At 49.6% G+C, this 16648-nt stretch overlaps 7 protein-coding genes across 7 annotated transcripts; 4 read left to right on the top strand and 3 right to left on the bottom strand.

The window, feature by feature from the left end:
* Positions 1-26: 26 nt before the first annotated feature.
* N7466_002822 (origin recognition complex subunit 1) lies at positions 27-2477 on the top strand (the record flags this gene model as incomplete). The annotated part of the gene is made up of 2 exons (XM_057162220.1): positions 27-818; positions 879-2477. 2 exons carry the CDS (start codon positions 27-29, stop codon positions 2475-2477), a joined length of 2391 nt encoding a protein of 796 aa, XP_057025505.1.
* A 751-nt stretch (positions 2478-3228) lies between these two features.
* On the bottom strand, positions 3229-4593 carry N7466_002821 (WD40 repeat domain-containing protein; the record flags this gene model as incomplete). Its single annotated transcript, XM_057162219.1, has 1 exon — positions 3229-4593. The coding sequence occupies one exon, from the start codon at positions 4591-4593 to the stop codon at positions 3229-3231; it is 1365 nt and encodes a 454-aa protein (XP_057025504.1).
* Positions 4594-4982: 389 nt separating this feature from the next.
* N7466_002820 (uncharacterized protein) lies at positions 4983-8535 on the top strand (the record flags this gene model as incomplete). Its single annotated transcript, XM_057162218.1, has 10 exons — positions 4983-5040; positions 5093-5118; positions 5235-5363; positions 5448-5570; positions 5632-5961; positions 6603-6741; positions 6818-6897; positions 6967-7285; positions 7356-7994; positions 8072-8535. 10 exons carry the CDS (start codon positions 4983-4985, stop codon positions 8533-8535), a joined length of 2307 nt encoding a protein of 768 aa, XP_057025503.1.
* A 445-nt stretch (positions 8536-8980) lies between these two features.
* Positions 8981-9536, top strand: N7466_002819 (uncharacterized protein; the record flags this gene model as incomplete). Its single annotated transcript, XM_057162217.1, has 2 exons — positions 8981-8983; positions 9042-9536. 2 exons carry the CDS (start codon positions 8981-8983, stop codon positions 9534-9536), a joined length of 498 nt encoding a protein of 165 aa, XP_057025502.1.
* A 141-nt stretch (positions 9537-9677) lies between these two features.
* On the bottom strand, positions 9678-11426 carry N7466_002818 (alpha/beta hydrolase; the record flags this gene model as incomplete). The annotated part of the gene is made up of 1 exon (XM_057162216.1): positions 9678-11426. One exon carries the CDS (start codon positions 11424-11426, stop codon positions 9678-9680), a length of 1749 nt encoding a protein of 582 aa, XP_057025501.1.
* Positions 11427-11918: 492 nt separating this feature from the next.
* Positions 11919-14229, bottom strand: N7466_002817 (uncharacterized protein; the record flags this gene model as incomplete). Its single annotated transcript, XM_057162215.1, has 2 exons — positions 11919-13073; positions 13129-14229. 2 exons carry the CDS (start codon positions 14227-14229, stop codon positions 11919-11921), a joined length of 2256 nt encoding a protein of 751 aa, XP_057025500.1.
* A 1650-nt stretch (positions 14230-15879) lies between these two features.
* On the top strand, positions 15880-16542 carry N7466_002816 (cytochrome P450; the record flags this gene model as incomplete). Its single annotated transcript, XM_057162214.1, has 1 exon — positions 15880-16542. The coding sequence occupies one exon, from the start codon at positions 15880-15882 to the stop codon at positions 16540-16542; it is 663 nt and encodes a 220-aa protein (XP_057025499.1).
* Positions 16543-16648: the final 106 nt, after the last annotated feature.

The following is a 16648-nucleotide window of genomic DNA, read 5'->3' as shown; positions in this document are numbered from 1 at the left end:
CTCTTCCCCCTTGGGCAATTCCAACAATGGCTGCCAACTCGAATCCCTCCAGTGAGGCTGAACCACAGCAGCAGCCCCGCCAGAATGCCCGCCAGCGTGCTCAAAAATGGATGACCAAGGGCGGCCTGGTCCGTGAAGACTCAGACGACGAATTGGGTGACGAAGACCACCCGTGGGACTGGATATATGCCGAAAATGACGCCGAGCCGGAGGAACCCATCAATGCCAGCCCAGAAAAATCCAACCGACGACGATCATCACGCCCGGCGAGGAGGAAGCGCGCCATCCTCGGAGCTCGCATGGGATCATTCGAATGCAGGATTGGCCAAATCGTGCTGTTGAAGTCACCGGAAGCTGGCAAAGATTGGGTGGGAATTATCATGGAGTTTGTGGAGGAAGAGGACGAAGACGAAGAGGACAAGAAGATCAAGTCGGCCAGCATCATGTGGTTTGCTTCTCCAGATGAGTTTCTGTCCACAAGGAACAAGCGCAGGGCCGACGCGCTACCCAACGAGCAGTACCTGACTCAAGATTTCAACACAAACCCCCTTTACTCCATCAGTGGCAAAGCTACGGTCATGTCCAAGGACGCCTTTTTCGCAAAATACCCCAACGGAGATCCTCCAAAAAACAAGGACCAGCTAGCCGAATACAACAAGTGCATTGTCTGCCGCAGGGGTGTCAACCAGGTCCAAGGGCGATACACGGAAGAGTTCAACTGGGAGGAGGTGTACAAGGAGGACAATGTCCACGAGCTCGTCAGCTTGGTTAGGGAAGGATTAAAAGCAGCTCGAAAGCGCAAAGCCGCTGACTCTGAGGTGAGTGATACTTTCGACCACTAAAACAATTTAACACTCATCGTGATTCTCTTTTCGCAGTATGTGGAGAATAAGGATGAGAGCGCAGCAGCACCGGCAACCCCGAGAAAAAGGCAACGAGTGGCCGCCAGTGCGACGCCCAAATCCCAGCGAAAGAAGTCACTTACAACGCCCACACATAAGAGAATTGTTGTCAAAAAACCGCTTGAATTTACTCCACTAGGCACGCGAGTTCTATCACAAGATCACTTTGCCTCGCCATATCGTCAAGCCCGTACTTTGCTTCATGTGTCCACTGTTCCGGAATCCCTGCCCTGCCGGAAGAACGAATTCAACGAAGTATACAACCATCTCAGTGCAGCCATTATGGAGGGCACGGGTGCCTGTATCTATATCTCCGGTACACCGGGTACTGGTAAAACAGCGACCGTTCGGGAAGTAGTGGCCCAGTTGAACGCAGCCGTGGAAGCCGAGGAAATGGATGATTTCATCTTCTGCGAAATCAATGGCATGAAGATCACAGACCCACACCAGGCTTATTCAATGCTATGGAAGGAGCTGAAAGGAGACCGCGTATCGCCTTCTCATGCGTTGGACTTGCTCGAACAAGAATTCTCCCACCCCTCACCACGCCGAGTGTCCTGCGTCGTGCTGATGGACGAATTGGATCAGCTGGTCACCAAAAACCAATCTGTCATGTACAACTTCTTCAACTGGCCTGCTCTGCGCCATTCGCGACTCATTGTTCTGGCCGTGGCCAACACCATGGATCTTCCGGAACGAACACTCAGCAACAAGATTTCCAGCCGTCTCGGCCTCACCCGCATCACGTTCCCAGGATACAAGCACACCGATCTCATGGAAATCATCGGCACACGACTCGCAAACGTGCCTGGTAACATCGTCGACCCAGACGCTGTCCAATTCGCCAGTCGGAAAGTCGCCGCCGTCAGCGGTGATGCCCGTCGCGCCCTGGACATCTGCCGCCGTGCCGTTGAAATCGCCGAACAAGAAGCAGAAGAGGTCGCTGCCGCAGACTCCATTATTCCAGAAGAAGACGAAGAAGAAGTACCTCCCACGCCCAGCAAGACACCTGCTCGTCGCAACAAACCGCTTGCGGCAGCCCCAGACACTGCCCTTACCCTCAAGCCAAAGCCTGGCAAGGGAAAGCCTGGCCGTGTCACAATCGCTACCATCAAGCAAGCCATTCAAGAAGCAACCTCAACTCCACTCCAGCAATCTCTTCGGTCTCTCCCGCTCTCGGGCAAACTTTTCTTGGCAGCACTTCTCGCCCGCGTACACCGCACCGGCATTGCCGAGTCAACATTCGGTGATGTCCTGGACGAAGCACGCCGCATTGCTGACGCAGCAGTCGCAGTGGCTGGTGCCGCGGGTACAGGGGTGAAAGAGTTCCTTCTTGGGGGAGGTGCTACTGCTAGAGTGCGTGCTCTAGGTTTTGCAGCCATGGAGCTCATGAACTCGGGCGTCCTGGCCTTGGAACAGGGGACTGGATCGAAGAATTTGCTCGGTGGGTCTACGATCCCAAATCGCGGTGACCGGACGAGTAAGATTCGGTTGCGGGTTGCGGCAGAGGATGTGCGATCTGCATTCCGAGAGGATATCGAGGCCAAGGGCTTCGGATTAGGGGTTGACGTGTAAGGCGGATGAAGGTCGTGAACGACATTTCGGTCTCGCTTTTTTTGTACTACTATCTACTACTAGTTCTTCGATTTAGACACATGCATGCATTGCATATGATACCCATTGCATACACTTGAATACCCATATGTGCATATGTCAGTGCAAACCTGCCCAGGTGTAGGAGTAAGTCTGAAGTAAGTGTTAGTATGGTAGATCTCAGACCATTCCAAGGAAGAGCATACTATGCCACCTGCCAGGACCTCGAGAGTTGCCTACTACATACATGTTTCTAGTATTAGTATGTAGGTAGTAGGTAGGTGGTGGGCGGAGTACCCCAACATTTGAACATAATGTTGAAGACCTCGAGACAAACATTCAATGACATGTTGGACGTGAAAGGGCATGCAACATTTACAGTCTAGAGCACTCAAGTTTTGAATTGATATTGACAAACATTTGAATATCTGAATACGACATCCATTGATGGGTATGGCGTTTGACCACCAACAGGAGGGCTAAGACTTTCAATATAAAATCCAAATATACAAATTCATGTAGCGCTTTAAATGTTCGATAAACATTGCGAAAGTACTTGTACAATAAAGTTGAATTCTTTTAGATGACAGGAGACCTCTTCCCAGAAGATATAAATCGTTTGATCCCCAAGAAATCCCCAGGCGATCCACAAAACCACGCTGAACTCCACACAGTGTCGTAAACAGAAAAATATCAAGCACAAGGGTATTAATGACACAGAACCAACTAAGGTCTAGTACCGTTGTCGGCCAAGGCTAGGGGCCCAGGTAACAGGGTGAGACTCGGGTGTAGCCTGCTCATCAGGCTTCCAGATCTTGATAGTCTTATCAGCTTCACCCGTGATGAGACGCAAGCCTGTACGATCGAAGGTCGAGGCCATGATACCAGCCTCGGCTTCCAAAGAACCAGGCTGCGCCTGAGTCTCCATAGATTGGAAGCGATGGCCAGTCTTCCAGTCCCAGAATGACATAGAACCATTGTCAGCTCCTGAGAACATGACGTTCTCATTGTTGACGGCAAGAGAGTTGATGACAGCATTCTGTCCTTCGAAGTTCTGCATGAAAGCACCCTCGGGACACTTCCACTGCTTGATGCTACCAGTACTGGCACTGGCAAAGGTGAACTCAGTTGGGTGGGTGGCAAGTGCACGAACACCCTTCTTGTGGTGTGTCAAGACTCCCATAGATTTACCCGCAGCCAAATCCCAGAGGCGGACTGTAGCGTCGAGCGAACCAGAGATGACTTGAGGATCGGCCTCTTGACACTTAATATCGGCAACAGTGCCCTTGTGGCCAGCGAGAACGTGAACATTGCTTCTCGTACGCATATCCCACACTCGGCACACACCGTCACGACCACCAGTAACCAGCAGATCGAGACGGGGGTGTAGAGCCAACGTGTACACACCACTCAAATGACCGTGGTAGTGACGAATGACCTTATTGGTTTCCAAATCCCAGCACTTGACCATCTTATCCTCACCACACGAGAAAAGGTACGGATGCCGCGGGGACACTGCCAAACCACGCACGGTAGAAATGTGACCGGTCAATGTGAGTCGTAGGTTACCGGTCGCCAGATCCCAGATCTTGATCGTACGATCTCCGGCACCACTGGCAAACCATTGGTTATTCGGCTCAACAGCAAGAGCGCGCACCCAGCCCAGGTGGCCCGAGATCACACGCATGAGCTTCCATGGCGCATGCCAGTCTGGCCGCTGCTGCTTCGTTGCTGATGGTCTCTGAATCAAGCTCTTGGGTTGGTCCTCACCACCTGCTGCGCCCGCACCGACGCCCGGTGTCCTCTTCACAAGTGACATCGACGCACCGCTTCCGTCGCCGGATGATTGCTGTGCTTGTGGCTGGATCCGGGGCCGTTTCGTACGCCCTGCGGCGGCTTTGGCTTGGATTTCGGCCAGTGCGTGGGGTAATTCTTTCACATCATTGTATTCTACTCGCCGCCGGTAGGAGATGCCGATCGAGTCGTCTGTCAATGTCGTGGGTGTGACCATCAAATAATCTGTACCGAAAAGATCGGCGGTGCGCTTCGCGGAGGAACGAACAGCCTCGTCGGCAGTGTGAAAGGCGACAGAATCCATTTTTAATATGACCTAGGGGTAATGGATTGAGAGAGGGGTAGAGCGTATGAAGAGTTCTGGAGATTCGTGGAGAGGTTCCGTGTTGGGAAGGCTTCGGGGCCTTTAACAAGGTGTGCGCGGAGAGAAAAACCCTGCGCTAGGGGATGGAAATCGAGGTACAATGTAAGGCAATCTCAGCGCATCGGAATTGGTATATGGTTTTAGCGGGAGGCAAGACAGATTGATTGCCCGCGCGTTGGGATTATCGAGAAGACTCAAAGATGGAGAAGTGAAGCTCGTGAATCTCTGCGGGCGGAAAGGTGTTAGATCGCTGCCTGAGGCGTTCACGGCTTGACGCGCCGGTTTACTTATCGCAGCTCTTATCAATCATTTCCATCTTCCAAATCGCCATGAATCCCACTCAGAACGCTAAATTTCCTCTGCATGAGGCTGCTAGGGAGGGCAGAAGTAAGCTTAGTCTTGGAACATTTACTTGGGAGTCTGCTGACTGTTCTGACAGATGAAATCGTTGAATCTCTTCTCAACGTACGTGAAAGCTAGGACTGCTTACAGCTGCCCCGCAAAACCCACCAGCTACGGCCCATATATGCCGATGATATGTACAAACATGAGCATGCAACCTGTACTGATGATAGTAAAAGGCAAACCCCAAATCAGCTTCTACGAAAGACGATGACGACCGTCTTCCTATTCACTGGGCTGTTGCTAATAACCACCTAAATGTCGTTGAGCTCCTGGTAGCCGTTAAGAATTTTGACCCCGATGTTGAAGTATGTACATGTCACTCTTGCTAAATTCCACGCACTGCACTTCACCACTTACCTACTCGGATGCAACTTACAAAGTGAAAATAGGATGGATCTGGTTGGACTTGTCTTATGATTGCGGCTAGTCTCAGAGATGCTGCAGGTGATGCCATCATCGATTTACTTCTACGCAAAGGAGCCGATGTGAGCATGAAGAGCAACTCTGGACAGGTAGGCTTCCTCTTCACTAGCCATGCAGTTTACTGGCATTTGGATACTGATAATTCTGTAGAATGCTCTTCACTTTGCCACCTCCAAAGGCAACATCTCGACGGTCCGAACTTTGATTGCCAACAAGTGTAGTGCCCGAGTAAAAGACATTCGCGGACAGCTACCATTGCATCGAGCCGCGGCAGTAGGCTCCGTTCCTATTCTCAAGACTCTTCTAGAAGAGGGAAAGAGTCCTATTAACGCAACTGATGGTGATGGACTTACAGCGCTACACCACGCCGTCTCTGAGGGTCACGGTGATGCCGCAATCCTGCTCCTGAAATCTGGTGCGGAGGCAGACAAGAGAGATAATGATGGTCGGCTGGCAGTTGATCTGATTCCAGATGATAAGGTAGGTCACCAACTGTGGTTATGAAGGCTATTGATCGAGTCATTTATCGGCTTCTGACTTTTTTTCCCCCCGCAGGTCAAGCAATACATTTTGCAAACTGCAGAGAGGGAAGGAATCGAGCTTCCATGATGCACTCATGCTGTACACTGTTTCTAGTACACCGCCTACAAAATGAATACAACTCTACAAACCTCGGTGGGTTGATCTGCTTCCCCGCACTTCAAGGTCCGTATTACCGAACATCCGCTATGTGATCTTCGGATGTGCACAAAATTAGACCTTTTGTGGCTTGAAATTTTATGTGCAGACCCGAGTATCCAGGTAAACCGGATTTATGCATACTTTGGAAGCTTAGAAACCGTAGTGCCCCGAGCAACAGGTCACAATCAAGGTGCCCAGAAAAGAGGGGGTCGAAAAGTCCCTTGCTTCTAAGGTTGATCACCCTCAAGTGCTATGTTGATCCAGACTTCTATCCAAACTCATTCTACACACGCTTGAAAAATTTACGAACATGTCTGTTCCATGTAGCACACGCCTCCCGGTGGGGAACAAAGATTTCACACAAGCGACTGTCGTCATAATTGGAGCCGGAATATCTGGCAAGTAAAAGTTCACTTGTTGATTTTGACTTGACCCCTCAGCTAACACTGTATAAAGGAATGTGTATGGCTATTGACTTGATCAAAAGAAATGAATGCCGCAACTTCGTTATCCTCGAGAAGGGTAGTAGTGTTGGAGGAACATGGAATGACAATAAATACCCTGGTTGTTGCTGTGACGGTAAGTTGTAAATTTCACATATCCAGTCAAGTATGATGCTATCTTTTCAAATGGCTAAGTAGACATCGGAACTTAGTTCTCAGCTCCTTATACAGTTACTCCTTTGAGCAGAATCCAAACTGGACAAGAGAATACCCCGGTCAGGAGGAGCTTCATGTGAGAACTCACATCTGACCCTTTATTCACTGGAATTATAGCAGACTGACATGAAGCAATGGTTGGAAGGCCTATTTAGTTCGCGTCGCTGAGAAATATGGACTCTATAAACACATCCGATTCAATTCAACGGTTGAAGAAGCAAGATGGAACGATACCGAATCCAAATGGCAAGTCAGCATTAAAGTGACAGGGCAAAAGGACAGCGAGTTCTCCAGCGACTACACTATCAACTCCGACTTTCTGATCTCAGCGGTTGGCCAGCTTAACGCACCAAGTCAACCCAATATCCCGGGCATCGATGGTTTCCAGGGAAAGCTGATGCACACTGCTCGATGGGACTGGAGCTACAACCTGAAGGGCAAACGTATCGCAATTATTGGCAATGGTATGCGACATCTTTAGTTTGATACAAGTTGGCATATGTAAAGAAAAAAACTGACATTCGAAACTGCTAGGCGCAACGGCAGTGCAAATCGTCCCGGAGATTGCCCCGGAAGCATCACATCTCACCGTCTTCCAGCGTACCCCAAATTGGCTCGTCCCTCGCCTTGACGCACCAGTATCAGCCCTGCAACAAGCTTTGTTAAAATACATCCCTCCGCTCCGTTGGCGTAAACGTGCCCTCCAGATGGACTTCCGCGAGGCCAACCATGAGGCCATATTTAATGACGAGTCTGAATCTGCGCAGCAAGTCCGTGACTTGAGTTCCACACTTCTGAAATCTCAACTGGCTACCAAACCGGAGTTATGGGATCAGCTGACTCCAAACTATGCACCTGGCTGTAAGAGAATCATCATATCTGATGATTACTATCCCACTCTTGCACGCGAGAACGTCAGCCTGGAGACGCGACCTATTACCCGCATCACGGAAAAGGGCATTGATGTCGATGGTTCCGGCGAACAAGAGTTCGATGTTATTCTGCTGGCGACTGGGTTCAAGACTGTTGAGTTTATGTACCCTATCGAAGTGTTTGGCGCCAATGGAAGATCCATTGAAGATATTTGGAAAGACGGCGCAAAGGCCTACAGAGGCGTGACTGTTGAGGACCTGCCAAACTTTGGCATGTTCTATGGTCCCAATACTAATCTTGGTGAGTACATAGTAGATTCAGACTCAACATCGGAGATTCTTATGTTCTCTTAACCAAGTACTAATCATCCTCGACAGGCCACAACTCCATTATTCTCATGATTGAAGCTCAATCCAGATACCTGAATGTACTGGTTGGAGAGGTGTTGCGAGCTAAGAAACAAGGGCAAAAGCTATCTCTCAAGCCAACTCCAGAAGCGATGAAAGAATTCAATGATCGTATCCAAGCAATACTACAGAGCAGTAGCTTTGCAGACCCGAATTGCGATAGCTGGTATAAAAGGGCTGATGGCATGATCACTAACAACTGGTGTGGAACAGTTGTTGAATACCAGGAGGAGTTGTCTCAGGTGCAATGGGACGATTATATTGCCAATGGATCTGCAAAAGATCTCATCGCTCACAAAAAGCCGACACATCTGGGGAGAGTCAGGGAGGAGTCCTTGTTTACCGACTTGTCACTTCTTGTTGGCACTTTTGGCGCACTTGCTGCTGTTGGAGGTTACTTGATCACTCGCCCTAAGTTGTTGAAGTCCCGTTGATGTTCGTGGTTGCAATATTTGAAATCAATAGTGTTTAAATTTGAAGGCATGTCACTACTGGTACATAGTACATACTCGGTCATCTTGAGTACTTACTACTGACTGAGTATGGATATACCCATTCCAGGTATCAAGCACTCGAGTACGTAGTGTGTAAGCTTCAAAGTTGGATACATCCATGGCTACTAGGACCTAGCCTATATCTGGAACTTCAAATTCGCGCTGGGTATACGCACGGCACCCTTCTCTCGTAAACATTCGAAAGGAAATCAATGTAACTGAGCTGTGATATGCTCTGCTAAGTCTGCTTTTTACTAGCGATGCCGCAACTCCGAAGCAGCTTCCCGCCATCCGCCAAACAAACAGCGCAAACCCCACCACCAACCCAAGCTAAAGAACATTGGAATATCCCAAGCAGAGGAATCCAAGCACGAGCGACGACAAAATGGTGAATCAACCTTGCCAGCTATGAAATCTGACCAATGACTAACACAATAATCTTTTAGTTACGACTCAATCCCGGCGCCCTAGCCGTCACCATCTTCCTTACAACAGCGGCGATCGCATACGCGCGCACCGGCACAATCCAACAATCTCTCGAATCCCTCCCCACAAACACATCGCTCGTCATCGCGCTCCTCTCCTTCCTCGGCGGTGCCCTAGAATCCATCCGCACAAAGTCCCCCGCCGCATTCTTGCTAGGCCACATCTTCAGCGCCGTCTACGCCGTCGCCTTTGCGCGTCTGCGAGAGGGTGCAGCCTCGGGTGCCGAGATTGGACTGATCGGGTCCGTCGTGTTGACTGTCATTCCGATGCTAGCGGACCCAAGCTGGAACCTGGTTTCCAAGGAATTGGGTTACATTGGCGGGTGGGGAGTCGCGGTTTTCGCGTACGCGTACGGGGGTATTGGGCTGACTACCACGCTACTTTTTTCGCTGGTCCTGCTGGCTTTTAGGGATGATATCACGCGGATCCGGAATCGGGTGGATGAACAGATTTGAGGATCGGGCGTGGGTATGTAAGAAATAGACTGTACTTATATTCAAAATAATGGTAAATTACTCAACGGCTTGGGGTCGCAGCCGATGATTCATGTACATGTACGCTCGCTCTTTCTATGTACTGGTACACTCTACGCGCTTTCAACGCTTGAATGGCCCAGGGAACTCCGGGTCTCTCGCAAGTGCCAACTGCGCAAGATGGATCTTTTCATCCTCTGGGTCCTCAAAGTGTATTTGGGCTGTGACCTGGTCGCCATCGTCTGGCCTGATGAAGTATGGCGAATCCACCTCGCACTGCGTGTATGTCTCGGGAAGTTTGCCCTCATACAAGAATGCTCGCACGTGTTTCGTGGCACAGACGGATGTTACTGCAACAGAGCAGTGCCCATATCCTTTGATCTCGACAATCTGCGAGCCGACGAAAGCCTCGTTGGCAGAGCGGGCTGAAATAAGCGGACAAACGGGGTCATAGGTAGTTGAGAGAATCAACAGCGGGTGTACTGTCTTCACCCCTTTGCCTGGAACGTATGAATGGGTCTTTGGCACACTCCAATGCTGTTTCAGGTAATACCCCGGGAGAGTGCCACCACTGAAGCGGCTTTGGTTGAGCCAGGGCTCGATCTTATCAAGCAGTGGCTGTCTACCCTGTGGCCAGTGTTTGGGGCCACTGATGCCGTCATTTAGCGTGACAAACTTGTTTGACTCGTCGCGATCGCTTGAATCAGAGCCGTACGCCAAGAAAGCATCCGTGGCGTTTCCTTGAATAAGTTTGTACAAATTGTCAGCTAGAGTAAACCACGTTGCAGGTTTGTACAGGGCCGGGAAAATGCCGTTGTACAAGACCTTGTCGTAGTCGAGTGAGCCGTAAGCGGTGTTGTTGATGTAAACACTAATTGGCTTATTTCGAAGTGTCTCCAAGTAAGAGATCACTGTGTTGCTGAGCTCCTCTTTGGATGCCGCGAGAGATGCCAGCGTGCAGTTCCTGGCACCTGCCTTGATGCACTCGTCAAAGAAGCCGTCCAGCACAGAGTCAGTGTCGGCCAGTGACTCCTGGTCGAAATGGGCGTCATACCAATCGAATTGATTCGCTACACCATCGATAATAACACGCTTGGAACGTTCAGGGAAGAGGGTTGCATACGTCTGCCCAAGGATAGTACCATAGCTGAAACCCCAGTAGTACATATCGTCTTGGCCAAGCGCGTCCAAGATGCTATTCATATCGGCGGCCGTCTGCGGAGTGTTGATGTATTCGCCATATTCACCCATTGTATCCGGGCAGGCTTTACCGAAGTTCTGCGACCACGCATATACCTCAGCGCCATCTCGCACGGCGTCGCTGGCTCGAATGTACGATAGGTCTTGTCGCGTTTTGGCATCGGGGTAGCAAGACGATGTGGGCGTCGAGCGATTGACGCCGCGGGGATCAAACGAGACGAGGTGAAAGCCGTCACCGACCAGGGCCTTGATAACATCGCCTCGGCGGCTCAAGAAATCAAAGCCACTCCCACCCGGTCCACCCGGGTTGAGAAGAAGGTTTGGACTTCCCTCCTTGCCACGCATACGGATAAGTGGTATGGTGAAGATTTTGTTTCCTGAGTTTGTGGAGTTGAATTGGTCCATCGGTACTTCGATGGTACCGCACTGGAGTGGACTGCCATGGAGATCTCCGCATGATTGCCACAGCTGATCATCTCGGTGGCCGGGTTCACCGGGAGAGTGATGGCGGCAGTGTCGCCATGGTCGCCACTGCGGAAGTCGGCCGTTGCGGTTGAAAAGAATCAGGAATCCTAAAAGTGCCGTCACTGACAGTAGGCTCCAGCTTTTGAGGCGTCGAGCTCGCGTCTGCCGTTTCCTGGCAAGATTCGCATCCACAAATTTCTCATCCATGGCGTAGTCGCTAAACCTGTTTGCTTGGTCGAGGAACAAACTAAATAAACGAAGTGGATGCAGGGGAATTATTTAAAGAGAGGGGAAACGGGCAATTGAAGGATCCAAGCAGAGCTCTCCTTGTCTGGCTTACGAAACAAGACGAGATCGGACTCCGGAGCTCGGGGTTCGGAGTAAGAACGTGATAAGGTCAACGGAGATTAAAGCCACATTGATGCCCCGGTTGTATATGTAAACTACTACAAGTCACTATTTATCCCGCGATCTTGAAGGGTAAAATACATTTCTTATCAGTCCACGGTTGGAGGCGACTCACGGGTCGGGCCGTTTTTCGCTTTCCTTGGTTTGATTCGGGTGAAGTAGATCACTTGGTACTTGACAAATATATTATTTAAGTGATTAAGTGATTAATTTGATAGATACAAAAGAATTGAAATTTCACATCTAGTAAGATCCATAGCTCACCCTGGCTTAGAGAATCCATTATCGAGATCAGCATGGCAGAACAACAGAGATATTATCTAGATATACACTCGCAATAACCGAGGTGATCAGCTCGCACGTCACCGTCGTACTCGAGGATGACGCTAAGAAGCTGCCCTCGTAGCTACGCCAAATGGTACTGGCAACTGACCCGAGACTGAACTGGTAGTATGTTGCATAGTTGTTGTCGAAATAGCACCTCAAATAGGAGGCGGTGTTTCCACTGGTTGCTTTGTAGTTCATTGTGTAGGTGTATGTTTCTCCGGAAACGGTGGATATTGTCTGTGCGATGGCAGCTGTACTGGCGCCAGAGCCCGTTGAATAGAGTTCAATTGAGTAGGTCGTTCCGTCGCCAGCTCCCCAGGCCATGAGTCCGTGCCCAGTATAAGAGTATACCCATGGAGCGATGGTGCCGGAGGCGAAATCGTAGTCTGAGACGACGTTTACTCCGCAGGTTGGGGAGCTAGTCACTGTCGAAGTTATTGTCGTGGTTGCGGTGGTTGAGACTGTCTGGGTGATAGTTAAGTCGATAGTGGATGTGGTAGACGTGGTGCTGGTTACGTCGATGGTGTTGGCAATGGTGGTTTGGACTGTGATTGGCACTGTGGTTGTGACGGTGAACGAAGATGTTGAGGTAATTGTGGCTACCTCAGTCACATCGACAGTGGCTGTAGAAGTCTCCGTAGCTGTTACAGAAGTTGTCTCGATAGCAGTAGCATCGGAAGTTTGGGTGGTTGTCTGACTGGTCGTAATATCAACAGTCTCAGTATTTGTTTGAGTTGTGGTGAGATCAGTTGTGGCGGTCATAGTCACGTCGGTAGTGACTTCTTCAGTTACAGAAGCAGTTGCAAGGGCCGTCAAGTCTAGGGTAGTTGAAGTTGTAACATCGTCAATCACTGTGGCGGTGACGATATACGTTTCCACGGTAGAGCTTTCTACTGTCACCGTCACTGTGGAAATATCGGTTGTCGTAGTGGCCGAAGAAGCGGTGATGGTTGAAGTAGCTCTAATGGTGACTGTTGGTATGACAGCAGTTGTGACAGTGTTCGTTTTGACCGTAGTAGTCACGACGGGTACAATTTTGGTCACGAATTCGGTGATAAACCTTGTGACATAGACAGTTTGCACAGGTGCCACAGTATGAGTGGTCAGAGTTTTAGTGACCTAATGGATCAATCAGTACTTCTTCGGGTATGGAAATTCAAGAATATGAACATACTGTAGGTGTGGTAATTGTCTTGGTAATGTAGTCTGTGGAGATCCATTCTTCGTAGATCAAGATGGAGCAAGCTGAAGACAGTCGGCTTGAATGAACTCCCCTTAGCGCAGAAGGAGTTACTAAGATCACATCTCGCTTGGCAGCAGCGGCGACAGTCACCACAGTGCTGGTAGTTTGCGTTACGCCATCCGTCTGGACCGTAGTGAATGTTGTAGTTGCGTAATCAGTCACAGTAGCAGGGATGGTACTGGTGGAGGTTTCAAAGTCGGTCTGAACATCGGTCTCAGTCTGTGTATTGGTCGAGGTTACATCCACCTCATATGTGGTAGTGGAGGATATGGTCTCAGTTGCCGTCGCAGAGGCGGTCTCGGTAAAGGAAAGAGTCACAGTCTCGGTATGATAATTGGTGGTGGAGGCGATTCCAATTTCCGTATGAAGCTGGGTGATATAGGCAGTTGCAGGAGCGGTGATGAATGCCGTCGCATAAACCGTTGACCAGTCAGTGATGGTGTTAAAAAAGGTTTCGGTGGTAGTGTCTGTGAAAGACTCGGTGATTGTGGCAGCAGCATAATCGGTAACATCTTCCGTGACTGTATTAGTGATAGTGCTCGTCACTAGTGCTGTGACGGTTTCATAATCCGACTCCGTCAAAAAGACGGTAGAAACATCAGTGGTGGTCAGAGTAGAGTCATGTGTAATGGTCAAAGGAACAGTATCAGTCAATGTCTTAGTTGCGTAGAAGGTGGTGGTGCTAGTTTGTGGCTTCACAATTGTCGACGTGAGGTGCTTTTCCGTCGTTTTAGTCACTTTTTGGGGATGATCCGTGATGGTATGTGTGACTGTGACAGTATTCGGCTTAGGAGTGACTGTCTTGGTTTCGGTGACAACCTCGCAGGTCTCATCAATGAGTTCGCGACAGAAAGATTTTCCTTCAGAGCATGTTTCAACGAGGCGAACAATTTCTGCGAGGGGGCCATTGCGCCAATTTGATACCGATCTGAAAGGGCATGATTCTCTTTTGTCTTGGTGATCAGGTTGAGGGAATGCAAGAGCCGACGTGGTGGCCGCATATGCCAACGCTAGCAGCAGCGAGGTTTTCATCTTCTCAACAACTCGTCAGGGGAGACGAATTAACTGTGACACCGTCCAAAACTGAAGTAATCAGAATGATTGAGAGGAAATTGCGGCTTCATAAAGACATGTTGTCAGTTGAGCCGAATTTTACCCCGTAGGACTCCCCGTAGGGATCAGGCATCGTGGCTTGAACTCAATGGCAATGTGCCTTTCGAAGCGATCCCAAGAGTGATTGCTATAGGGTTGAATCAAAATTCGGAGCGTAAAGCCGACTCTAGCTCGATATCTAGCGCGCATTGGACAAATTTTGAACCAGTTCCTTAGATCCCAATTTTAAAATAGCCACGCGGGGGGATGGGGCACCGGCACACTATTAAGGTGGCGCTACACTATTGATGTGGCGCTACCATGAAAACAGGGGCAGATCCCGCCATGAGCTTTGGCGATTTGCTGATTGGTTCCTTCGCCGGCTTTCGTCGCCAAGTAGCAACCAGGCCTCGGAGACACCGAGACAGAGAGCCACTCAAATGGCTGTGGATGTGTCGGTAGCCGTAGCCTTGCCAATGCTGAGCACCGGGAATTGCAATAAACTTGAATATAAGCTTTTTATCTAATATTACTCGGTCGGAAAAGCTTGTATTGTTTTATGTAAGATGTTTATTAGAAGAGACTGATCTTGGTTGAGGTTATTGTATTACATAGAAGATAATCTAGTAAATGCATTCATAAAGGCCCTTTTCTAACAGAGAGGTTTGTGTGTTGTAGGAAGCTGATGGCGCTTGAAAAGTGTTGAATGTCAAGAGAGATTAAGCAAGATTAAGCGAGTTTACGGTTTGCATACATTGTTTATTGCCAAATTCTCAAATTCTCAAGTTATTATATGCTTTATTTAGCAAAAAAGGGGGTTTGCAGTTTGAGTTGGATGCTTGAGGAGTCGAGGGTATGCGCTCGACGGCCTGGGGCGTCTTGGAAGCACGCGATCGTGCTCCATTTTGTTTGTCTAGATAGCAGGCTGTGTCTCCCTTCTTCTTCCTTCTTTCCTTCTTCAATCAAAACTCATATTCCATTCAAGTCCTTTGCTTGTTTCTCTCTTTTCCATGACCAGTCACTCGATCGGTTGCACGTGCCGCGAGGCAGCTCACGAAACCAAATACTCAGTGCCATGATTCACCACACCACGAACGACTGATGGGATGGATACTAGTAACGTTGAAAGACCCAACCAACGGTGTTATACCCGACAAAATTATGAGATCCTCGAGTTCACTAATATGATCAACTGATACTATTTCCTTGAATTAATTTCGAAGGTAAAATCCCAGAACTTGATAATCCGTTATGAAGGCCCTGTCACCCCCACGGTTGCGGCCCGTTTTGGTGACGCGGGCCGCGGGACATAGCGCATTGCTAAGCCCGATCCGCGCCGAAGGATCGCTAATTCCGCAACTTCCCCGCGACACTAAAGCGCCACAAACCAATCCGAGCTTTTATTTGACATATGTTGACCTGCTAATTGGGCACTTTTATGGGGCGAAGAACACCGTCCAGCTGTCGTCTTCCATCTGTCAGTTAGTGGAGACAGCTGTTTAAAATGCGAAGGGATGTCTGTCTGTTACCCACTCCTGACTCAACGCCCTGCGATTCTTCCAAGCCATAAAACCAACGGCTGTTTGAAAGATGGCCCTGGCAAGGACGGTCACGTTATTGCTGAGCCCAGCTCCTTCGCAGATCGCGCCCACTTTCTTGGTAGTCGGGGCCGCATTTCATCAATGTATTCGCATCCCCGAGATTGATAACCGAATCAAGTCTCTTTTGGTCCTATACCTGGGAGTCTGGCTGGCTCTATGCACTAGCTATATCTATGTCTACTCCTTTGGTTTATGTCGTGCCATTGGATGCGCGCTGTTTGCCGCGTTCTGCTTCAACATCGGACTCGCCACCAGTATCCTGGTCTACCGGGCTTTCTTCCATCGTCTCGGACATTTTCCGGGCCCATGGTCAGCCAAAATGAGTCGGCTGTCTTCCGTTAAGCGGGCGATCAACCGTGCGCAGTATCACCTGGATCTGCAGGCAATGCATCGAAAGTATGGCGACTTTGTGCGCACAGGACCTCGTGAGATCTCAATCAATCGGGCATCGGCCGTGCACGCGATAAATGGGTCACAATCTTCCTGCACGAAAGCCCCCTGGTACAGCCACGTGTCCGATGATAATGCACAGATCTCGTTGAACTCCACGCGCGATCCCACTGTCCATCGTCGCAGACGGAAGGCTTGGGACCGTGGATTTAGCGTCAAAGGTAGGCAGCAAGCCTTTATCTTCTCCACAAGTGCTACTTAGGTCGTGTTAGCTGACATCTGTATTAGCATTGGGAATTTACGAGTCAAGCGTTGAACACAAAGTTAACGTCCTTGCTACTCAGATCCGTTCCAGACTGAATCAACCA

Source organism: Penicillium verhagenii (genome assembly GCF_028828195.1).
Source record: "Penicillium verhagenii strain IBT 33310 chromosome Unknown utg000003l_segment0_segment0, whole genome shotgun sequence".
NCBI classification, from domain to species: Eukaryota; Fungi; Ascomycota; class Eurotiomycetes; order Eurotiales; family Aspergillaceae; genus Penicillium; species Penicillium verhagenii.
Note: the sequence above shows the minus strand (reverse complement) of the source record. Positions and strands in the feature narration are given on the sequence as shown.